Source organism: Corapipo altera, unplaced genomic scaffold (assembly GCF_003945725.1).
Source record: "Corapipo altera isolate COAL_440 unplaced genomic scaffold, ASM394572v1 61305, whole genome shotgun sequence".
NCBI classification, from domain to species: Eukaryota; Metazoa; Chordata; class Aves; order Passeriformes; family Pipridae; genus Corapipo; species Corapipo altera.
The window spans coordinates 3,420,834-3,446,651 of record NW_020884909.1 but is presented as its reverse complement, the minus strand read 5'-3'; the positions used below and the strand labels follow the sequence as shown (position 1 = coordinate 3,446,651).

The window sequence follows — 25,818 nt, the reverse complement described above, 5'->3', positions numbered from 1 at the left end:
TAAAAAAAGTTGTTTTGAAACAAACAAACAAACAAACAAAAAACCCCAAACCCGGATTGAATACATGTCAAATGTAAAATATTCAAACTACTTCCCTCTGTGAATAACTGTTTCTCAAGTTAATTCAGAAGAAAATACATGCCACATAAATTTAGAGAGTAAAGCTTTACCATTGTGTCTTAGAAGAATCACATAAGGGACTACATTTTCTTATCAAACATGTAAATATTCAAATGAAATACAGGCTGTTTCAGGAAAGTACAACTTTTCCCAGTCATAGCAGTGGTTTCTTACTACTACCATTACTGCTACCTGTAGACATCATCATTTCATTCTACATACTGTGTTAATTTTCTGGTTTATTAATGAACGTCCTCATCAAATCACCAAACTATTTATTCTTTCAAAGCAGGTACACCTTTACAATTTCTCTGTTATAAAGCAGTAGTTCAGCTGACAGGGATGTTACACAAAACACATCACCAACTAAAGTATCCAAGTAAGTCCGTCAGCTTTACCTATAACACACAGGTATGACTTGAATATGTCTGGATGTGTAATAGTGCATTCTAAAAGGCTATAGAATGGTTATTATTTTTCCTCTTGCTGTGATCTAATGAAATAGACTTAATATTCTAAAAGTCTGAATCACACAAATTAATTACCTAGGCAATTTAAATTTCTTTTCCTCTGAACTTCCTTAGTTTCACAACTCATTCAATGTTGGTTTGCCATGCTATTACTGTGTGCTTATTCTGAATCCCAGACCTCATACCTGCTTCAAAATCTACTTGCTAATTTTAGATGATGTTAAAACAAAAGAGACCCTTCCACATGCCACCTGTTTAATCTGTTGATCATCTGGATATCACCTCTATGCATTCCTGAGCTATTTCACAGCTCTTCTGTATTGGGAACAGTAATGTTCTGCCCAACATAATTTGTTTTTTCTAGATTATAAGGCAATAATGACCATAAAAATTACAGAACAAATTTCCTGTAACATATTCTGTGATGAAGAGGGATAGGTGATCACCCAGATATCCCTTGTACTACTGATAAAAACCAGAGTCTACCTGAATTTCCAGTCTGTATGAAATAAAAATTTAATAAAAAACAGATATGTATGTTCTGTTTCCAACACTTGAAAACACAAGCTGAAAGAATTGAAAAGTGCACAGATTTGTATAGCAGAGATCATGAAAAAAAAATCCATTTTAGAGCATTTTTTAATGAAGAAGTATGTTATAATCTCAGGAATCTAGGGAGAGCATACTCCTTGCTGTTCTATCCATCAGAGAATAAAAATTGTTGAATTTGATCAAGATGAAAACCAGTAAAACTGCCCAGATTCCCAGCATCTACTGCACTTCCTGTTGTCTAGGTAAAATAATGAAGCATACTATTACTGTTGAATGCACATTAAATATAATTTCAAGAATATTGAAAATGCTCATGAGCTCCATGAATGATGGATCTATTTTTATTAAATTATTCTGCATACAACTGATATTGCTCAAACACATACTATGAACAAAAGTAATATTTATGCATGGAATTTTCTTCTGAAGTTTCTACACCAAGTTCCATAAACAACAGTACAAACCACTAATGAAATATAGATAATCCTGAAATGGATAGAAAACATGCATAGAAACTCATGATGATTTGAATCATAAAGTTTCAAAAATAATCCTCAGCCTTCAGAAGGTATCATGCAGTGACACACTCCTGATAGCATGACCTTAATTTGAATTATTGATGACACACAGAATTAGCAAGCCACTGCATTAGAAACATAATTTAATGCCCTAATACATCTGGCTTTTGATTCAAGCATAAGTATTTTTCAAGTAAAAAGTACTTTAAAAACGTATTTAAAAGAACTGGTGAGCCAGTGAGCATAAAGGACAGTATTTAACTGCACTTGATTACTAATCTAACAAATTACTTTTTAGCAGACCAGATGATTTTCTTAAGAATCAGGAGAAAAAAATTTTCCAACGAGCTGACACTTAAAAGTTTAATTAGCACAAGCTGTTCTGAAGAGAGTCACAGATGACTTCCAGGAAAAACAAGTCTTGTCAGTTGTCAGTGAATGAGCAGCTCTTAAACATGGCAGTAATCAAAACAAACAGGAATCTCAAATGTAAAAAGAAAAACCTGGGATAATTTCTTTTTCTCAAGTGAGAGATATCGACAGTGAGAATAAATATATCTATACATGTGTGTGTATATCAATATGAATACAAATCAATGCAAGACATCAGAAAAAATAATAGGATAAAAACAAATCAGTTTATGTTGGATTTTACCCAAAGGTAACTCAAATTTTTTCATGTCTTTTGTTAAGTTTATAATCTATCTACATATTAGAAAATCCAGTGCTTCTCTAGAAAAATATGTTATCAATAAGTACACTTACATATATAATATATAAAAATACATATACTTGCATATATAATATAAAAAAATGTTATCAATAAGTATACTTATTGATACATAGTAATGTGTTTTTATGGTTCAGAATAGACTACTAAGCTTACTTTTCTGCCTTGAAACAATCTGCTGCACTTTAATCTTTAGAGTAGGGAAAAAGTCTAAAAATGGAAAGGGCATAGGTATGCCATAGATGCAAAAAATAAATTTTTAATGTGTGCTTCTACACAGTTTTAGGTGCTTAGTTCTTACATCTTCTGAAGAGTCCACAGACACCTAAGAAGTTATTATAGGGATGGCAGAACTGCTAGGAAATACTAATTTTCTTCTAAAATGCAGCTCACATGGAAAACACTCCTCCCAAGATGAATACACAGATGAGACAATAAGTGAATTTTCTCCAATGTCCATTCCTGGTCTTTGCTGGAAATTCATGCAGGGATCCTGTGAGCTAAAGCTGCATCCACACTCTCATCTTTTAACAGTCACCAAAGTACTTATTCTCCACATTTGAGTATTCTTTCTTCACATGCCTCAGTTTGGGTCCCTAACATGCGACGGCAAATAGCTCCAGAGTGTAACTGTAAACAGCACGTTTCTCTTTCTATGGAGATTGCAAAGGGGGTATTCTATCTCAAATTCCAACTCTATTCTCTGTTCAAAGCAGTGGTTTTCTTCCTAGATCTCTGTCAAATGCAATGGCAAACTGAGAAGATCTAGCAAATTTAGCAACTCCTCAGGGAGAAGCCAACTATATCCATTTGGCATCTCTGCTTACCTTACCTACTCTTGTTCTTTTTGTCAGTCTTTCTGACTGACACAGGTGTACCACGGTTAATTGAAGACCAGCATTACAATTTTTCCATGGTTCTCTATTCTTTCTTTGTTGATCCTAACAGTCACTTTACTTAAGCGATCAGGAGGGCCAGTGGTGTCCTGGGGTGCATTGGGAAGAGGGTGGCCAGCAGGTTGAGGGAGGTGATCCTCCCCCTCTACTCAGCCCTGGTGAGGCCACATCTGGAGTGCTGGGCTCTTCTGTACAAGAAAGACAAGGAGCTACTGGAAAGGGTCCAGCAGAGGGCCACAAAGATGATGTGGGGTCTGGAGCATCTCTCTTGTAAGTAGATGGACTTACTGTGGGAGATGGACCTGTTTAGTCTAAAGAAGACTGAGAGGAGATCTCATTCATGCATATCAATATCTCTCAAAGGCAGAAGCCAAGAGGATGGTGCCAGACTCTTCAGTGGTGCCCAGCAACAGGACGAGGAGCAATGGCCATAAACAGAAGCAGAAGAAGTTCCACCCCAACAGGAGGAAGAACTTCTTTACATTGAGGATGGCAGAGCACTGGAACAGGCTGCCCAGGGAGGTCACGAAATCTCCCTCTCTGGCAACATTCAAACCCACCTGGATGAGTTCCTGTGTAACCTGCTCTAGATGACCCTTGGCAGGCAGATTGACTCATGATCTCCAGAGGTCCCTTCCAACCCTAACAGTTCTGTGATTTTCAGAGAATTGTCTACTATCATTCTCTGATCTCTTTCCTGAGCTGCAACAAAGCCTATGGTTTCACACATATAAGCTGAAGACTAAATTGTTTTTCTTAATATGCATTACTTTGTTTTTGTCAGTACTTCATCTTCTTTTTCATTTCCTTTTCAGTATCATGATGTCCATTAACAATTCTTCTTCTCAGCTTTATGCTGAACTATACAGATGCCTTCAAACTGTATGGAAGCACACACAGGCCACTACTATTCCAAATACTTTAGGAGGCAAGACAGCTCTGAATTCAAGCATAAAAACTGACAAATAATTCCCATGTCTTGTTTTTTAACTTCTAAGCCACATATAAAAAAAACTATTAAAAATTAAAAGGAAAATATCTAAAGTAATAATGCACTGTAACATTGCAGCTGAGTACTATCAGTATAATTTTAAAATATTTTAATTGCCTTTTTTTGTTTGTTTTCTAAAGGCAACATCACCAAGTGAAAAACTTGTCCATAGAAATACGCATAAACAGGAAAAGACTTAGATGGAAAAGAAAACTGCATACTGTGAAACGAAAAGAGCCATAAATTGAGAAAGAAAAGTTACAACTTCCTTTTCTCCTCATTTAACCTTGTTTTGCATCTGTAATCCAGAAAGATAAAAAACCCCAAAACTTGATTAGCTTGTATATAATCGGTGTTGGAGAGGTGCTAAGTCATTCTGCTCAAAAGAAAATATGAAAAAACAGTGTATTGAGTAATATGTAATAAAAATTTTCTTTGCTTCATATTTTCTCATACTATTAATATGAAAGAAAAAAACAAATGTAACCTTTCTAAGAAATAACTTAATCTTCTAAGAAGTTGAACTAGTTTGATCCATTACTTTAACTTCCTCATGGCATGGTTTTCATGAACAATTTTTCTAGATGTTTGTTTTACCTGGCATAGAAAATTATTAGGAATCTCGATCCACATTTATAAGTTAAACTTTTGGACAGAAGTAGAAAAGTCTATTTTTAGGACTTACACAATAAAGGCTTTCGGTCCTTAAATTACATGGGTAAATTATAAGAGTGCCTTATGAAAGCTTCATAGAACTCTGCTGTATACAATCAAATCAGATCTGACTTTGAAAAGGAGACACCTTACTGCTTTGGCAGCAAAACTAAATGGGGCTTTCCAAGTAGAGGAGAAGCTTATTACTTAAAAAGCCAAGACCAGGTTTCAAGCTGATCACCAGCCGTTTCAGAACAGCTCTCACAAAATACATGCACAAATAAATTAATCTTTAGGTTATGCTTTTCACTGATGCCTTGGACAGACATGACAGATACACAGCTCACTTTGAATGAGTACCACATGCCTCAGATCATGAGCTGGGGCCTGCATCCTACTCTGTAAATTGACAAAAGTCTTTGTTATTCTACGGACAAGATGGTGAGATGATGACAATGAACACTGTGGTACACCACAGGAAGATATTTTAACAACTCAAACTTGCTTTCTGTGTTTTCCAACTTGTTCTAGTTACATTTCCTTTAAAAGTGGGCGATGTGACAATGTTGTTTTGCAGCCTTTCAAGCCTTACTTGTACCTTTCTCTATCAATCCCTTCTGGAGTTCACATTTTTATCTGGGGTAAAAACAAAGAGTGAAAGTTATTTTTGTGAACTAGCCATTTCTAGTCCTCATGTTATTTAAAAATCTGGCACTTCTGATCCTGTCATTAGCTGTAGCAAAACAGGAATGAGAATTTACTCCTCACACAGAATTTTTTATCATTGTCCATTACTGTCTTATATATATAGCATATATTTACATGCAACATAAAAAAGACCATTAGGAAGAAATACCTTTTAAAAAATTATGCTGGATAAAAAAAAGGAGAGCTTGACTTATACTTTTCTTTGATAGAATGAGCCCTAACCCAGAAGCTAAGGAAAACTGCTATTAATGGATCATGACAATGACTAGGAAATACAAAACCTAAAGCATACATTTCCCTTTTACTTCTTTACCTTTGTGACCAGATACACCACTATTCCATACTGGCACCTTGTATAGTGCTACACCTGTATAGTGTTACAAGGTACACATGGTATGAAGGGCTGTGTCTATTCATTTGACTAATTGCCTCTACATTTCTGTGTAAACAAATGCACATTTTTGTTTTTCCAGTCTTTTGATCTTTATTTAGTCAACTTTTCATTTTTATTTTCCACACCCGCTTTTCTTAAATAAACCTGTTTATTAAAAAAAAAACCAAACCAAACCTAAATAAATAAATTAAAAATTACCTTTTGGTTTCTGGTCAATAAATCCCTAAAACACATGAGTTAGGCAAGGGTCATGGGCTTATGAAGCTGAGGGAAGAACATAGGGGCTGACCACAGCTGTTGCAAAGAAAACTGAACTTAACACAGAAGGGATTGGAGGGTTAGTTTTAGATAAATGCTTCTATCAGTTCAGTGGATTAACTGATTGTGCAAATGTGTATTCTTGAGTTAATCAAAGGATTGTGAATGGCTTCTTGAATCAGCCAGCCCAGCAAGGGAAATGTGCATATGTTGTTCAACCCCACTGAGAGTATAAACAACTCACAAAATGAATTTTGAAAAGATAATGGGCTTGAGCTGACTTTAACTCACATATTCCTTCCTGCCACCAGCATTGCCCAGTGAGGATATGAAGACCAGTAGTGAGGATCAGATTGGTACTGTGATCCCACTGTACATTGCAGTGGTTATAGCTGCTTGATTTCAGCATGTTGCCGTATCACTCTGCTAAATAAAAATCCCACATGACATCAAATGTCTTCAGATGAGCAAATTTCATTTTAAACACCAAAACCTCCTCAGAGTGAGATACCTGATAGAGCCTGGCCAGACAATTCTGACCCTCTTGCATTTCATTGCTCCCCACAGGGGATATTCCTTCAAAGGATGGAAGAAAAAGTGATACTGACTATACAGTATCCATACAGAATTAGCCTTCTCTAAAATACATCTTTTTTCTCTATTGTTTTCTGTTTGAGTCAAGTTCTGTTCAGTTGCTGGCAGCTCATCTCATGTCAGAGATTACAGTAGCTCTTGAAAGTGTCAGGAAGCAAGCAGAACCACTGTGAACATCTGGAATATGTAAGTGGCTATCTGTGTTTAATAATCCTACACAAAGCTTGAGGGTAGAGGCACTCTTGAAAGTGGAAATTCTCTGTGAAATTCTTTAAAGAGACGAATTATTCTTCAGATCATTTAAAAATAAATGTCCAATTGTAAGAACAGATAACAGGAGAAAAGTACTACCAGGCCTACATTTCTCCTTCTAGAACAATTTTTTAGAAATTAAACACCTGATTCGTGGCAACAAATCTTCAATGCTTAAACAGACTGATTACTATTGGATGACTCACATCTGGTATTTGTCCATTCAAAAATCTGTAAGAGTTAGATGGCATAGATTTACCAGGGCAAGTATTTTAAAAGAGTGAACTTTCATAGAAAGACAGAACAAGTTCATTTTCCAACCCAGTATAAATATTGCGTGCAAAATGTTTCAGAGGCCTGCAAACTGAAGCTACTGCTAGAGTCTGACTTTAAAAGGAAAACCAGGAATAAGAGATTCGAATATGAATTCAAAGGGAGGTACCTTTTCTAAAAAGGCAAGTGAAATTTTAATTTGCCAAGAATATCACAGTGTAAGAAATCACAATATGAATATTTGCTAGCGTTTACACAGACTGATCTCATTTAATGAAGATAACTCTTTCTAACAATTTAGTACAGCTTTCCTATCAGACACTTTCTTGCTGCTGCCAATTGTTTAACTTACCTTTTTTTAAAAAAAATAAAATGTAATCATTATTTTAAACATACATTTACAAAAATAATATAAAGAAAGGCTTGGTCAATTTAAAAATATTTTAAATGTCTGGAATACATTAAAACACTCAAACATTTTCTTTTAAAGTACTTTTTTAGAAAGCCTCATCATTTAATGTCAAGGGCCCTGGCCCAAGGGAATAGGAAGCACAGTGCACAGAAACAGCATGTTTATGAAAACACTGATGTAAGGGTAGGTTCAGACTTCCAGGAGAGCTACACATGTATCACATGAGTTACCCTAAAAGTTACCCTAGTTTTCAAGACCAATTTTGAGGTAGCCTTTGTTTTCTAAATGGAATTTTGACATCATTTCTGTAACCTTAAAAAAATTCTGGTGACCTTAACTCTTGAGTGTATATGTCATTTTAAGAAGATTTAATGTTTTCTGTTATTCATTAAAAAAAAAAATCAGAACATACTTATCCCACCCCTGTTTTAATACAAATGCTGCATTTTTAAAACTGTCTCTGATTCTGGGACAATTTGACTCTTCATGAGAAATGTGATGACTACATGTTATCCTGGAACATAAGACATAGTTCTAACAATTAATTGTTAGAACTCACTCCACTACTGTGAAGTATGAGTTCGCTTTAAGATATTTTAAAATATTATAAGCCCACAACTCTGTACACGTGGATCAGAATATATTAGCATCACAGAGTGAAATATATAGTACAGATAAGTAAGAATTATGTCACTATATCCAAATACTGAAAGTATTCACCCAGGTGCTTATCTCCCATCTTGCCTTCCTGACATCTGGGCTTCAGTTCTCACATTCGTACATTGTGCAGCTGCTAAAGTTGCCCCCATGTTCTGTACATCTACACACATTGCAGTGCCTTTGAATTCACCTCCTGTCTCATTCCATCATATCATTTTTTACCAGCATATGCTCCCAAGCCTTGTGTAACATCAATTCCCCTTACCAGTTTGATGTATTTCTAATACATCAGCGATGTTTTCCCTGGTCTTACAAAGATTCCAGTCTTGATACCCTACTAAGCTGATTCTCCTGTAATTTAGTTTTTGGTGCCTTTTTCCCAGAAGAGAATTGGTACCATCCCCTATGCAACAAGCAGATGTGAAATTGCTCATGAGACCACATTATTTGCATTCTAACACACATTCTTTAGACCTACTTTTATTTCTGCAACAAAATAGTAAGAACACAAGACTGTCTTGCTTTCTTTTGCCATTTATTTTATCACACCCATTATTATACACATGCCATGCAAATGATACCGTGTGATAGGAAGATAAAACTGTTCCTTGACAAACAGGGCTCCAGCACAGTAATACATTTCCTCATTTTCTGCAACCTAGGTGATTTCTGTAAAATATTTCTCATGTTTTTTATGACATAATCAAGTTAAAATTGATTATTCTACTGTTGCTGAGATCCCACTTAAAGAAAATATTTAGGAAGTTTTTTCCTTTTTTTAAAGCATGGTGTAATTTGCTCTCTTTTTTATGTGAGACGAGGGGCAGCTAAGGAAATTGAAAGAGGTCATCTGGGTTGGTTTGTTTGTTTGTTTTTAGAATAGTGTACTACTCTATTGCCAAAGTTTTGCCGTTTGTGACCTTTAAGATTTTTGTGCGAAGAAATTATACTTTGTTTCACTATTACATATTTCATTACTTTGTGTTTGCATATTTTATTTATGTTTCCAATAAGCTACACCCTCCAGCCTTATAAGGAAGCACCTTTAGCCTATTAAATTTCCACAGAGACCATTTAACATCTAGGAAGCATCTATTACTGTCTGCTCTGGAAACCTGACATAACTGTCAGTACATTATTTCCTTGGCATGGGTTTTGATTTTAGTGAGATCCATAAGCATCTTTCTCTTGTTTCACTAAGAGAAAGATGCATTATTAGAAAATGACAGATCTTGGAACTACTTATAGAATACACTACTAGCACATCTTCTAGGAAATGTGAATTAAATTGTTAATTGTTCCTTTATACAGAAAACACTGACTAGATGTGGATGCATAGCTTAGCTAGTGTCTTTTGATAAATGAGAACAAAGAAAAAGCTATCTTGAGAATAGTCTTCCATCACACCTCTTTTCAGACAAAATTATTTCATTTAAAATTACTGTGATTATGTGCAGATACTCATCCTGTATTTCATCTACATTAGTATAATTAAGAATACATTGTTTCATGCTTGTGTTAGCACACGTGATGAAAGTGATTACGCTGCCTAAGAGTCAATGTAAACTGATCAGCGGCACAAGTTTCTTAAAGTTCATATCTCAATGTTCTTGCAAACTGTTCCCAGTTCATAAACTCTTTGAGTTTGTTGGGATTAATCTCAAGAAGTTTGAACTCAATGAAAGACAGCTGAAAAGGCTGAGTATCAGGTCTTTCTTCTTGCAGGTCACCTATTATCCAAAATAACCTTTGCAAAGTCTGCAAAATGTAATCAAGAACCAGAGGAGGCTCCTGTATCACTCATGTACAGCACTAGTCCCCCCTTGAGCAGGCTGAGTAAATGATGTTTTGTTCAGGGTAGGGTACCATAATCCTCAGAACATAAAAACTTCAGTACAGACTCAAAACAGAAATACAAAAGAACATGCTGCCATTTAAATGTCACAAAAGGGAGCTACGAAATGGATTCGAACATAAGATCTTCCCCGAGGCATTTAAATGAAGAGTGAGACTTGGCCCTGTCAGTTTGTTCCTTTCTGCTGGCATTCGTGGAGCACTTTTCTTTGTGTTTTGACAAGTTAGATGCAGTTGTATAGATAATCTGCAGTCCTCTCCACAAATATGGAGGTCATTTTGTTTCCTCCTCACTTAAAGGACTCATGTACCACTGACTACTGATCCCATTGTTCAAAATGAAGGGAAAAAATGCATTAATGCATTTTTTACAACCTAATTCCATCACACTGACATTTTTTTTCCATTATATAGCTACAGGACACAAAAACTGATGCATTAGTCACAAGGAGCTACCTGTCTCTCGTCTTCTGAAAACACTTCCACTGAAAAACAGTGGGATTTTCCAGTGCAAATTACTATACAGGATTGACTATTCATACAAAACTTTGCAAATGCTTCTTTCAAAAGGATAAAAACACGGCACACAAGCATCTCTACCAAGAGCTAAACACAAGACTAATATGAGCAAAATGGCTGGCTAGCTAGGAACAGTATTTTACAGCCATCTATTTTGAATGTCTTTAATTTGTAATGTTTGACACCACACTTTACTTTTCATTTTTAAAATTTAATTGCATGCATGATTCTTGAAGTGAAGAGCAATTCTTCATACAAACTAATCCAGAGTGCATATTGGTATTACAGCACACAGAGTAAATTATTACTAATGCATGATTATTTACAGCTGCCAACGCACATGATTTTATTACGAATGTACACAAGATTCATCTAAATGTTTTTCACATAAAAACAACCTATAAAAGATGAGTAGTGAAGCTGTAAAATCCAGGAGACAATGAAAGATAATTTTAAGTGCTCACAGCTGCTTGGACCTCGTTCAGTTTTTCAACAATTTGGATGAACAAAGTGACGCAGAACATAATTCACTGTTTAATGCAGTGAGAGAGTCATTAAATCACTCATTCATTTATCTCTTGCAATCCAATTAGCCAAAATGGTAAATTTTCTCCTAGTGAAAGAATTTTAGCCTAAGCTTAGTTAAGCCATGCCCAGTTTTGTCCTCTGCTTTGTGTCTCAGCACCCCTCCATGTCCTTGGCAGTACTGCTCCAAGGCTTCACTGATCTTTCACTTTTGAATCCAGTCTGTCTAACTGAAGGATTCACATATGAAGTTAGAAAGTACACACTATTCACAGTGTGTACAGTGATAACTAATTTGCTAGTTACTTCTGTTTTCTTTAACATATAGTAAATATGCATTCTATAATATTAGGGATTCTTTTGTCCTTACTTTGGAATGCCCTTTGCCTGATTGTCACAGAAGTTTTGGCTACAAAAGAAATTAAAGTTCCAGGTCAAAACATAAATATTCTAAATGCTATTCAATGTAATGTTAAAATTCTTATATATAGTAAGTCTCTCTATATTTTAAATCCTTTTAATATAGGATTTAAAATACCTCTGGTAAGTTGAAACTAAATACAGAAAACAGTAAAAAATAAAATAAAAAATATACATAGAGATGAACCAATATAATGTGTAGAAAATGACAGTCTTATTGCATTTTCACAGAAGACATATGAAATTATGAGGATGTATGGATGGTACTGTGGCTCATTATAGGACCACTTACTCAAGTCAAGAACTAAATTTAGACATTGAGCTTGTAGCTGAATCTGCTCAGATTTAAATGTATGTTAAGAGCAATTATCACATGCCACCTAAGTGAAAAAGAGCACAACTAAATACGTCCAAACTGGAATGCACAACAAGAATTAGATATGTAATAGTTATTATTACAATGCAAGAAATATTGTTAACCTCACAGATATTTCAAGATAACCACAATATCTGAAAGAGTTGATTTCTTTAGTAAATGAGGAATGATTGCACATTTAATACTATCTTAACTCCACTGTATTTATTTTTTATTTATAACTATTATACAAATAAATAATATTAAAGACAACCGTAAATACCAACACTATCAACAACACACAAAATTATCCTGCACATCAAATGAGCAATGCTTCAAAAATTATTATTCCTTGACATCCAGAGGCTAATGGAAGTTCAGTACAGAATGCCATAGATTTTCTGAGCTCTATTGAAAATTTACTTACGGATTTCATCGTAAACCTTACAAAACTGGATGCAGACATGAAAATTAACCTTCCTGTCTTCCTACAATCACTTAAAGGCCCTACTGCTTCCAAAGACAGACTGTTAACACATACTTAGTAAGAAAGCAGTAAGTGACCTCTGTAGTATAATCTGAAAAACAAAACAGAAAATATCTTTTTTCCATTACTTTCAGCTCTCTAAATGCATTGGCTAACTACTTCAAAGTAAAGTAACATAAAATAAAGAAAATGGAGTTGCCTGAAGGGGTAAGTCCTTGATCAATTGTTTAAGGAGGAAAAGACTTGGTTTTTAAGTATGGTAAGTGTTAGTAATTAAAAGCTCAGTGATTATGAAATTGCCATCAGGAGTCCATTCAGAGAGATTTATTCAGTGTTACCCTACTACTGTTGAGATTAATTAAGCTTTAAACACTTAAAATAAAACACTGGAAAATAAAACAATCTGTTGTGTTGTAACCTTGTTATTTTGTGTCCGAGTTACAACACAGCTTGAAAACAAAGGTTTGCATGTCTTGATGTGAAAACTTATGTTTCTGGTCTCACTGGAGCCTTAACATTTAGTCCAACTCAGTAAAACAAGAGGCAAGGTAAGATGGGAATGGATCTTAAAAGTTTTTCTGGAAACATGAAGTTTAATAATTTTTAGAACTAAATTTAATAAAAGAAAAAAAATAAAGTTGAGGCTTGTAACAGCAATGCCTGGATTTGATGACTGAGCACATGTATTGTAGTCCTACGTTCTGCTTTCCTGAGAAATTTCACCAAGCATGCATAATTCATTTGACATTTTATGACACGAGGTAGACTAAATTCTATTTATTTTTCTTTGGGTTTTTTTTACATTTATTGGAATTCATATCTAATTAGGTTCTGTTTTGCTGTACTTACATGTAACTCAACAACAAAAGCAAATTTTATTCTGCAGGCTGTAGCAGTCAAAATTTTCCTGACGATTTAAAAAAAGATCTAGTGTATTAGAGGTTTCTGTATATTAGATACACTGGACTATCATATGGATATCACTTCCTAGGGAACTTTTGCATTTGTACAGGAGAAAATCAATGTTCAGAAGCCACATGTGAAAAATCTAGCTACTGAGGCATTTGTAGCTACTGACTACACATCTGGGCTACAGTACTTTTAAAAAATACCCCAAAGTTCATGAAGTGAAATTGAGTGAGATTTCTGTGGTAGCTTTTCCATAAAAGCACTTAAAAGATGGTCCTATTCTCACTGTATGAAATGTTCCTCTGTATGCAGGAGAGTGAATTTATTATCATGATCTTACTGTAAAAGAACATGTTGTAAGAATGGAAAATTGTACATATTGTAAAGTTATGTGAATGGCTTAGATTAGGCTACACTTTGGAAATCTCCACAGGAAATCTAGAGAAGATTAAATGGTGAGCTCAGTTCTCTGAATGTCAGCAATGTTACTGAAAAAAAAAATCTTTCCTTTACATAGGATATGTTTAGAGTATCTTTTTTTTTTCAGTGGGGCAAATAAATTCACACAGAAAAAACTCAAATCTTACAAGGTTCTTGCTGGTTTTGCCAATTTTGTGTAGCAGCAAGCTTGGAGACGTGTCAGAGATCATTTTTGACCTAGGAAATTTTACAGACTGTAGCTATGCCTTCACTGGGAGAAACACTGTAGTTGTTTCTCATCATCCGGTCTGTCCATTCTGCTCTCTGAATTCCCATGGCACCCAGACCAGTGACATTTACAACAAAACAATGAAAATTAATTACACTAGTGATGAATATCAGAAAAAACTGCTGGTCACAGAGGTCAGTCAGAGGGCTAGGTGTACATCTCTCCAGCTATGGGTAACCTCAGTCAACAGCATTTTAAAATGGTAACCTCAAAACATAACACTTTTCACCAAAATCCAACTGGACTGTGCAATGCTGAAATGTTCAAAACCCCAGATGTATGCAAGCACCTTAAAAAACTTATCTTTCTAACCTCTTCTGATTTCATCCTCCTACATTTCTTTCTGCAAGACTGGAAGGATCACTGTGTAGTAGAATTCCTCTGTAATGTACCTATACATAGGTTCTATGTTCTATCCTATGTAGAAGTAGTTCTTGCCTAAACCCTACTTTCAGCTTTATCTGACTTGTGGGGAAAAACCTGTTCCCAAACTTTCAGACATACCATAAATGACAAGCTTCAGGATTTATGGATTCCCATTTGCCTTCACTGAGAAGAAAACCTCTCTTGCCCTCTGCAAGTGACAGCACCTGGACAGCTTACAGTGTTGATTTGGAACTGCATTTGGAAGCGCGTTTATTCTGTAGTTGTGTCTCCTCGAAAGGGAAACAAACAAAAAGAAAGACCAGCAGAAAGTCTAACGCTGCTGACATGGCTTGCGTCACAAGGGCTCCTATTCTGCAGCCTGTGGGTACTTGATCTAGCTGTAAATTATTAGCAGCACCAAGTGCCTCCAGGAGTCCAGGCACAGCAGCACACAGCTCAGCATGAGGGAGTTCACTCTGATTCTCAGCAAACTCTTACCGTCCAGTTAGGCTAAGGGCAGCTATGCAAGACTACAACTGAGGGATTTTCTGGATTAGAGGAGGGACACCAGCCGGATGAATCAGAAGAAGATGCAGAGAGAAACAGAGTTCTTTATTTCTGCTGTGCTGCTGCCTGTGTTCTGTGCAAGATCCTGGGCTGCTTGCACGTTGGTAACCGGCCCTAAGCATTCAGCTTCACTATTTCCAAAATTAAGCCTCACTGGACATGGATAGTCTGCCCAATTCCCTATTTCTGGTGTATCTCTTAATGTGTAGGACTGATCTAAACCTTTGTCTCTGGGGGCAAAGTTTGCAGGAAAAGTCCAAGTCCTTAGCATTAAAGATCAACAGCTTTCATATTAGAAAAGTAAATAAATCTATCTTTGGCATTTTTCCAAGTTGGATGAAAGATGTGTTCTTTCACTTCATTTTGGTTTGTGGTTTTTATTATGTAGATGTTTGTCTGATTCCTTACCAGGCATCATTTAGATCCTTTGCAACAGTACAAAGACCTGATGGTGCCTTAATTTTCTGCTATTGTTTCTGTATATGTAACACTAGCTTTACCAAGTTTAGATTATTTTAATATACTGTACCTGTACCAACCTCCCAAAACAATCTGACAAGAGTTTTTAAGGGAATTCTGTTTATAGATTGCAACGTCAGTATTTTATTGGAAAATGCTCTCTAGAAAACCGTTTAGATGAAAATACATGTTCTTATGGCTGCTGTTTTAACTAAAAATGATACAGCATGCAGTTTAAAAAAAAAAAAGGTATTTTTAAGGGAACCCTGGTCTTTTGGGATATCATAATTTGCCCCAAAATTTGGTTTTTTTACCCAGCATGTAACAAGCCAATAATTACACACTTGAGAGAGACCCTGCTTATTTTTGTCAGAGCTGTGCGAGCCTAGGAGCTTGGTGGTACTGTACAAATCAAGCGCAACCACCGGACTTTTCCTGCCATTATTCACACAGAGCAATTCAGAGTCGGTGACATCCCAAGTGCAGCCCCTCTGGTACAACTGGACAGTAAATTTCCGTGCGAGTTACGTAACCCACGTCAGGGGAAGGGTCTTCCCCTGGCCAGGGCTCTTTTTGAGCTGTAGGCGTGAGTTTAAGTTTTATAATGAACATAGTTCAGCTACAGGACACATGGACTGTGAGTATTTTGCCAAGTTAGCAAGGTATACACGGACACACATCAACACATTTGGTTTACTGCATCCTTAATTAGAACATTGCACCTGCACTCCTCTGAGATGAGTGAAGCGCTGAAAACCTTGTCTTTCATAAAGCCCCACTTACTATACCTGAAACATTCTACTGCTTTGTGATTTTTACCGGGACTAGGAGTATGAGCATGTTTGTACAGAATAATACAGGTGTGTCAGTAGAAGATGTAATTATAAAAAAGAAGCCTCTCCCTGCTGCAGTAAGAAGATAGTAATGAAAAAATCAGCCTAGGTCACTATTTAAGGCAAAATCTACCTTCAAATGACTCATAATTCTAACATATTAGGTCAAATGGAACTCAATTCAGACATGCTGAGAAAGTTCCTGACCTTCCTTTGACAGAGGCATCTTTTTTTACTAAGTGCAGTATAAGACTTATGGTAACTGAATCTGGAACTACTACTTTTTATTTTCCATTTTGTTGCAATCAGTGTTACTAGGACATTTTACTGGCTATCATAAATCTTTCAAAACATTAAACATGGTCACAATTTTTTACAGAGCACATGTGTTGTACACCTGCAGATTTTGACCAGGGATGAGAGAAATATTACCTGAAGAATCATATAGTGTAGGACATGGTATAATACAAGGATTCAGGTGCTTAGTGTCTGACATTCTGATATCTGGAATGGCCTATCTTCAATAAAGACTTTGGAATAAAACAACTACCAGCGGGAACTGCATTATACTCATTATAGGATAGCATTACTAAAGCAACAGCTTTCAAATAGTAGAATCATTTTTTGTCTGCAAATTATTTTCAGTTTCTACATGTTCTTTAAGGATGAATTTACTTGTAGCTTTACAACTTACAGCAATATGACAGCACACCAACACTTCAGATTTTTTAAAAGCCATGTCATAGGCACTAGAAATGTAGACAATGTAATAGGCTGAATGGAGAGGAAGAACATGCTGGGTTCCCCTCTTGATTCTCTCACTTGCTAATTCATTGATCTTGTGCTGGGCATTCAGCCTGCCAGTATTTCCAACTGCAGTATTTATGTTCATTGCTACACCTTTTGATAACCATTTTGAGATGAACAACTCTCAGCATCCCTGAACACTTGAGAAGCTCTCAGGCACTCCTGCTAGAATCTATCTTTCAATCTAACCTACAGCTTTGACACAAATAGGGAGCTGCATGGAAGCCACAAACAAAATTTTACAGTTAGTTAAGTAAACAATCACAATGTTCACTAAAGACAACTGCAAGTTTGTGCTAAGACTTGCTGAGCCATTTTGCTGGCACAAGGAAGGACTGGAAAAGGAGGCAGAGGGATGCTAAACCAAGGCAGTGAGCAGCCTCAAAGCAGGGCAGTCCCAGAAATGTCACTAACTCTCCTAGAAAAATCACTACCTCAGTTTCTGCAGATTACAAGGCTCCAACACAAGGCAAGTGTTGTGATGCCAACAATCTGCCCACGCTTGTAACACTGCACACCAAGAACTCTATTACAGTGTTTCCACAAAAGACACTAGCTAGCAGTAAACAGCAAATCTAACCCAAAAGAAATACGCCTCAGAAACTGAAAATCTTAATTGCTAAAGTGGAAATGCAAACAAGAGGAACAGAAATTCAAATGTGCATACACTTGCTTCGAGAAATAGTCTTCATGTGTTTACTTGTTAGCCTAATTCTTGACGAAATATCTGTTTATTTCCACCTGGTGGTACTAAGGTTTGTGCAATACCCCACCAACAAGTTGCCCTATGAGTCACTGCTCATCTCAGTTACTTAAATATGATAATACCAGAAGATTCACACACAAGAACAACAGAGCATGTGCAATCCCACAGTTCACATTTTGTTCTGTTACTATGGACTTAATTTTCTGAAAATTGGTAATTGAATTCTTTACTAGATTTTTCAGAAATCCACTGGGACATCCACGCTCATAATTTTACCTGTCATCAGCACAGTAAAAAGAACAACACTACAAATCACCACAAATTCAAAAGCTAGTTCCCTCTGACTAAGATAAGAAAACCTTTTTGGAGGAGAAACATGCCATGATCCTAAAAGTCAGTTGTCTTCTGGAGGAAAAGAATCTTAGACAATTACAAATCTAATTTTTCATTAGCTAAACTAAAGTTATATATAAACATCTTCATATTCTTCCACCCTCAGAAAAGTCATCTGTTCCAATCATAATATGTCCCTAATGATTGTACTGTAAAGCAATGTTTGAAACCTCTGTTTAAGCTACAGAACTGTGAGAATCAGTGGTGGAGAAAGAGGATCTCAGTTCTGTGCAGAATAGGAAACAGTGAGAACACACACGAGCAGAGTAGGAGGGAAAACAGAATAAAGTAAATCAAAAAAAAGAAAAGAGTGCTGCAGCCAATCAACCAGAGGAAGCTCAAGAACACTTAGGTCTGGTCAATTTTGAGTGTAAAACAGTTACTTTGTGGTTTTCCACCCAGGAAGAATTTGACAGGGGCTGCAACAATTGACAATGCTGAAATCAGAATAGCCTAGCTGAAATCAGTTGATCTGGGCTGACTGATACCACGTGAGAGTCTAGCTTAATGTTTTACAGAAAAGTGGGATTAGACAAGTGTGGCATTAATTTGAGTTACTCTGGATTTACATATGAAGTAAGAAAGTAGCCTCACAACTCCCCTGTCTACAGTAGAGATTTCCAAACATTTCTAATAATAGTACAATACTTAATATTGAAAGGCATAGGATAAATACATTCTCCTTTCTAAACTTCAACACACTTTGGGGAATCAAATAAAATTCCTGAATTAATTCTTGTCTTTCTGACTACTTTGCAGAACTAAAAAATATGAAGTATTAATATGTTTTAGAATTGTCCTGCCACTATCTGCCTGCATAAAAAGTCCCTCTCCCTCCTTTAAGTACTGGAAGGCCACCACGAGGTCTCGCCAAAGCCTTTGCTGCTCCATGATACACAATTTTTGTGCTTGAACACCAAGATAGACAAATTTTTTTTTCCTGATTAAGAGAATTTAAAATTCTGACAATCAATCCAAGTCATGTTTTTATAATTATGGGAAAAAATATCTCATATTTATCCACCTTAAATGTTTTTGTGGAGGAATATTTAGATTATTACCACATATTTTGTTCAATGTCATTAATGAAATACATTTTGGTATATTTCTAGGGAGGTTTCATATATGGTTTTGATTTGGAGCAAACACTTCTTTCTGATTAACAGAGTTCTCAGGTTAATTACACCTTTAAACGATTAAATCTTAATATAAATCACTGTTATTTTAAGAGACAATGAAAAAGTACTAATTGAAGAGTGCATAAGCTCTGTACTTTGTTTAGAAGAAGATTGGAAGGACAAAAAATATATTATTTGCCACCTAAATCACGAAAACTTTGTCTGTATAACAGAATACTGGTACTTACTATATCTGGCTTAAGTAGATACTCATGTTCAATCTGAAAACTGTGAGTCTAGGCATTTAATGACTAAACAATAAATCCAGTATTTGTCTGCTTACTGTCCAGCACTAGGAAGAACTATTATCCAACACAACAATCCTTTCCAATTACAAAGTCTGTCCTGTACATGCCCCCTTCTCATGACTTCCATTTCTGGATTGTGTAAATTGCTTAAGATCATCTCGAGTGCCTCACATACATGTACAGTTATATCAATATTTCACAGAGCATTGCTTTATTCCACTCTTTATGGTAGACAAAAGTCTGTATCGTGGTGCATTCTTCTGGGTTTTATTGGGGAGAAGGTGAGGCAAACTCTGGACATCTGGGAGTTGTAAAGTGCATTAGCACTTCTCATTTACTGTCTTTGGCAAATTCTGTAATTTACAGAATGTTATACATCCCTGGAATGCACTGTCTCCTTTTGCCTATAAACTTGTTGCATGAATATCTATACTAAGATCGAATTGCCCTTCATTTCCTCTCAACAAACTTTCACTCATGATCTAATCTAAAATCACCCTTTTGGTTTTCCTAGGGTAATCAAGAAAAGATACCAAAATGAAATCACCTTCTATCTACATGTACTTTCAACAATTTGGCATTATAGGCCTGCTATCCTAAAAAATTTTAATACATCAATAATATTTTCATGATATATGAATATGTATCATGAGTGGTGGTGGACAAGATGGTGGTGGACAGGAGCCTCAGAAAATTTTCTTCTTAACAGTGAGCATGGACTCACAGTACTGTAAATGGGCATGGAAGAAATTACTCACTGAATTTATGGGAAGGTGCTGTATTCATCCGGGAAACTAATGATTCAATTCACATAATAAACAATGAAACATCAGGAAAAGAATGACCTTAGATTTGCTGCACAATTGTACCTACACGGAAAGAACCACACACACAAACTATATTTCAATTCCTGAAGAAACCTCTCACCAACAATATGGAGTGTGGGAAACCCCACAACAGCCATTCCACGAAGTGCCAGATCAGATGGTCAAGGTCTCTATTTCATTCTTTTTAATCAATATATTAAGACTGCAAACTCTTTACTACCTGTGCACTTACAATCAATGTACTGCCTCATTTTCAAGTTTTGTTAAAGATTCTTCATGACAGAAATGTGAATGACCAATACTTGAGTCAGTTCAATCTTATCCCATTTAAAATTCCATGGACAAATTCAGAGACAAATAGTCCCTCTATTACCTCCAAGGTTCAAGCACAGAGGAAACATTGTTCATCATTCAAATCCTTGAATACATTCACTTCATCTGTGAAATCCAGACAGCAGCCTATCCTGATTTAGATATACTGGAAGTACTCCAGACTTAATGTTCAGTTTAGATCAACATAAAATGCTGAAGACTTCTTGTCACATTGCTTCCTCTTCAGTTGGAAGGAAACATATTCCCACTAATAGGTCAAAAATAAATGCCCCCGAGCACCAAACACTCATACAAAATTCACTTAAGACCAATATACCAATTAGTGAAAGAACATGATGAATTCTTAATCATTAAATGCTGTGAAACATATTCCATCCTTCATTTAGAAGGATTTAATTGATATCCATCCCACAGGCACACTCACATGCACTTGGGATACAGCAGCAAAAGAAAAAAAGACTACCAAGTAGTGAGGTAATACAGTTGACAGAATTCTCTCCCAACTTTTGCAACTGAAATGAAACAGGAAAAGAAAAATAACTTCTCCTCTACCCATGAGGGAGCATAAGCAGGACAATAGTTAATAGTCCGTTACTATCATCCTAATTCTGAAAAAAATAAAAAAATAGGTTCTGAATCCTTGTATTCACATGTAGAACTGGTAAGACTTCTCTTAGACAATTGAAATTCTAGGGTAAAAACATGCCATTACATCCTTCATTTAGGGTCATGGCATGTTTTCACCCAGAATTCAAACTGAACAGAACAACTGCTACTTTTTGCTACATTTTCCACCAGACCTTTACACTGAAAAATTGTCTTCCCAAAAGTGTGTGAACTATATCAATGACTGTTGATAGAAAAACTCAGTTCAGTTAGCACTCAGTTTAATTGAAAATGTCAGAAGATGCCTTTCACAATAGCTCACATCCTGTATTCTTCTGAAGTTCATAAATTCTGTATCACTCTACTATATTACATTGGAAACTTCTTTTATACATTGTAAACATATTCTTAACAAAGATAAATCTATGCCACAAAAAAATAATAAAATCATAAACACAATTTTTTAGCTTCAGAACTTAGAATAGTAAAACAATTTTTTATTAGTTAGTCAGTGAGATTAAAAAGAAAATAGTTTTAGAAGTCTTTTCTATGAAAGAGATGAGAATATTGTACTTACAGGCAGTACTTTGCTAGAAGCATACATAAATCTAACAGTATTATTAGCATTTAAGATGTATTTTGCATTTTATCTAGTTACTGTTTTCCGTCACCAACTCTGCTGTCACCTTTTAGCTTCACATTTGTATTTATATAACACGTACTTTATTAAGCAGTTTATATACAGTCTCTTACATTGTTTACTTACCAACAGTATCACAGGGTTCATCTTTATGTACACAGAAATCCTTCCTAGAATTGGGGGGGGAAAGGAAAAAAGTTAAGCACATCAAGCTGTCAGAGGGTAACAACTGTGTGACCTATTTACAAACATTTTGTACAGCTCAATTAATAAATACAGAACACCATTATCTCAACAAAGAGCAGGGGGAAGCAAAGGCTAGGATTACACAAGCACTGAAACTCCAGTTTATTTTCAGAACAAATTAAAGAGGAGTCAGGTGACAAAACAGGTACAGTATATTCAAATTGCATTGTACCTAATTTCTGTGTTCTGTTGTTTTGCTGTTTTTGTTCGGTGTTTTTTTCTTTTTCTGTAAGCATCTTGAAAAGTAACAAGTCTAAAATTAGGAGGTTTTTTTGTTTGAAATGAAAATATATTCAGTGTTTAACACCAGATTCAAATGTAGCACTGTAATCCAGCATTTAGACCAGTGACAGAGTCAGCAAGCTTTTGTGCTAGCAGGTCAGTGGTCAAAATCACTAATAGGAATATGTTCTGGAGAAGCATTTCTGCTAGAACATCCCATTACAACAGTGAAAGAATTATAAATTAATTCACAGGGAGAAGACTACCCTATCTCCAACACATATTTTAATCCAGTCATAGCTCTATAAATAAGACTGCTCTGTTGCATAAAGTAGAATAAATACTTCAACTCTGTGTTAAACAACACCTGCATCTGAGATTCATTTTAGTTTCATACCCATTTCACTTGTTCTCAGAGATACAACAAAGTTACCAAAAGAGCAAAGGGAAAGCTGCTTTTTCACTGGAGTATTTGGAATTCATAATAATTTATTATTTTAAGTAAAAAAAGGGTTGCTGAAGTATGCATGAACTGGAGAGACTGGGAGGGAACCAATGAGGAAGTAACAACAAGTTTAGCAAACCCACAAATAAAGAAGTTCTGTTTTTAGCTGTGCCACAGAGTAATGGTCTCTGTTTTCAGAAAGAGACCATATGGATCAGAGAAATTTAATTTTTATATTCTGTATATGGAGGTACCTAGATATACACATAGATTGATAAGGATAAAGATATACACATAGAGAAACACCCATTTTCCAAAATTCTTTTGTTCTTGATACATAAGATACTGATATTTATAATTTTTACGAATGTAAGTACTCCAAAAGCTGTTCGTTTGTTTGTTTCCCAGAAACGATTCCTACAGAGTGATTTAGACCCAAAAGCAATCTCAAGAGGCTGGCAAAGTTCTGACACTTGTTAAAGGCTACAACAGATAGATACATGAGGTTATACAGCTTTTGATTAACCAGTCATCACTGCCAGATAATTACAGAGTAGAGAAGAAAAACAGCAGTGCTGTAAACTGATAAAGTTGTGAGTAAAACTGATAAAGTAGCTCTGGGAATATACTCGAAGAAGTCCTGGAAAATGAGCAAAAGGTGGTGAACAAGAAACTATAATCAGATACAGAAGAAAGTTATTTTTTCAAACCTGAAAGAAATTGATGAAATTAATGCACCGGGTTGTAACACAATTCTTTGTTTTTTGCTATGTGACACAAGGGACTTATTGTCTTGTTAAGCAACATGACAGAACAATTAGAAATATGGGACTTTTGGTGAAGCAAGAGAACATGTGTAAAGACAATCTAAGGACATAGATTGCCTTCGACACACACCCATCCGACCACCATAATAAGTAAAAAAACAAACAAACAAAAAAATAGAGCATACCTTCAAGTGTAAAAGAATACCATCTGACATGTTAAAACTGCCAGTATCCAAGAGGTTTCTGCTTATGTAATAGCTTTGTTCTTGTATACTTACTGAGCTGGTTTTGTTTTGTTTTTCCTTCTTGGTTGAATCTGGCTATGGTTATGCTATGTATCCACGGTTTCGTTATGGGACTTGGGGGAAATGGAACTGCTATGATTTGGCAAGAGGGAAATACAGTAAACCATTCTTAGTTCCTGATTTACATTGAAAGAATGTAATACCTCCTTTAATTTCCAAGAAAATGAATGCATTACATACATTTGAGACCATGCTCCTTAGTAAAGATTTACAGTTCTATCTAAACCTATCAGTGACTCCCACAAAAACTGCTCTCTAATTCCCACATGGTAAGTTACATATTCCATCACAACTACATTCCTGTATGCATAAATAAAATACATATATATATATGCACAACTCTACAATTTATATATATATATGAAATTGGCATACTGAAGCTATACAAAATAGAGGATACAGACTCTTCCAAGTAGGGGGAGGCATAAAATCAAGTAGTGAAGCACCCTTCAAAGTCCTCAGACAAGTTGCCTTCGTCCTTTTCATCCTTCCTCTTAGTAAAACAGGACGAAAATATTGGCATTACCATTAGTTCATATAGAAGCTTTTTGTGGTACAAGTTAGTAACTGAGTCTGCCACTGAAAGCAAGAAACTGGTTAAAGCACACTGAGGTCCCCCCCTCTCCAATACACAGTACACCATGTTCATTATTCTAAGAGGTGACTCTACACACACACTGAAAACAGGTCCTTATTTGACCAAGGGAAAAGAGGAGCCTTCATGAGACTTGAGGCTGAATTCTGCACTTGAATGAGCTGACAAACTCTAGAAGAGAATTCTAAGCAAAGATTAGCAACCACTAATCCATTGTTTCAGAAAATTATATTTAGTTAGTACATTTCAATTGACTACATATAGCACTATGAAAGACCTTCGCAGCAAACAAAGGCTAATTTCTAAATATAAAGTATCTCTGTACGTTCTCGTTGTTAAAATAAATCCTGATGTGTAGGTGGGATGTACAACAGAAGACATCAAGAACAGCAGAAGACTAAAGAAAAATCCAGTCTTTTCTTCATGAATAATTTGCAGCACCTTGTCATTTTAGATAAATTTAATACTTGTTTTAAGCAAGTCAAAATGTCCAAGCTGGTATATAATTTTCTTCCATATGCTAGATTGGAGAAAAGAAGAAGCAGAAGAAGACACCAAATGGATTTTACCCATGTACCAAATCTTCCTTCTGGCTTCACCCTACTCTTAATTTCACAATTTCTTTAATGATTGTAATTTTGAGAAATGTAGCATAGGTTTGAAACTGCAGTCTAACTCTTGCTGTTATCAGTGCTGGGTCTTACAACATTTAAAGGCATATTTGGGGCTTATTGCCCAAGAAAGAAGCTTTTATAAGGAATGGTTGCAATTAGTCGCCCTTGTGGCAAATGACATTATCCTCAAATTACAAATGCCTTCATTTGCACTGTGCTAAGTGAATAATGACAACACTGAAGAAGTTCTTGTCTCTTCACATAATAGGAATTTCTGAAATTATTCTCACGTATAAAGTAAGCACTTATGTACTAACTAATAGATGCACATTTAATGAAAATAATTAAATTTAACACTGTTCTGTTGTTAATGAACTACAAGAAAAATTACATATTTACTA

General features: G+C 35.6%; 1 protein-coding gene across 1 annotated transcript in view; it reads right to left on the bottom strand.

The window, feature by feature from the left end:
* Window positions 1–25,818, bottom strand: part of ADAMTS19 (ADAM metallopeptidase with thrombospondin type 1 motif 19) — a 139,645-nt gene that overhangs the window by 69,855 nt on the left and 43,972 nt on the right. The window contains exon 7 of the mRNA XM_027653255.1: window positions 22,350–22,393. Coding sequence (XP_027509056.1) covers window positions 22,350–22,393 — 44 coding nt within the window. The remainder of the gene's footprint in view (window positions 1–22,349; window positions 22,394–25,818) is intronic.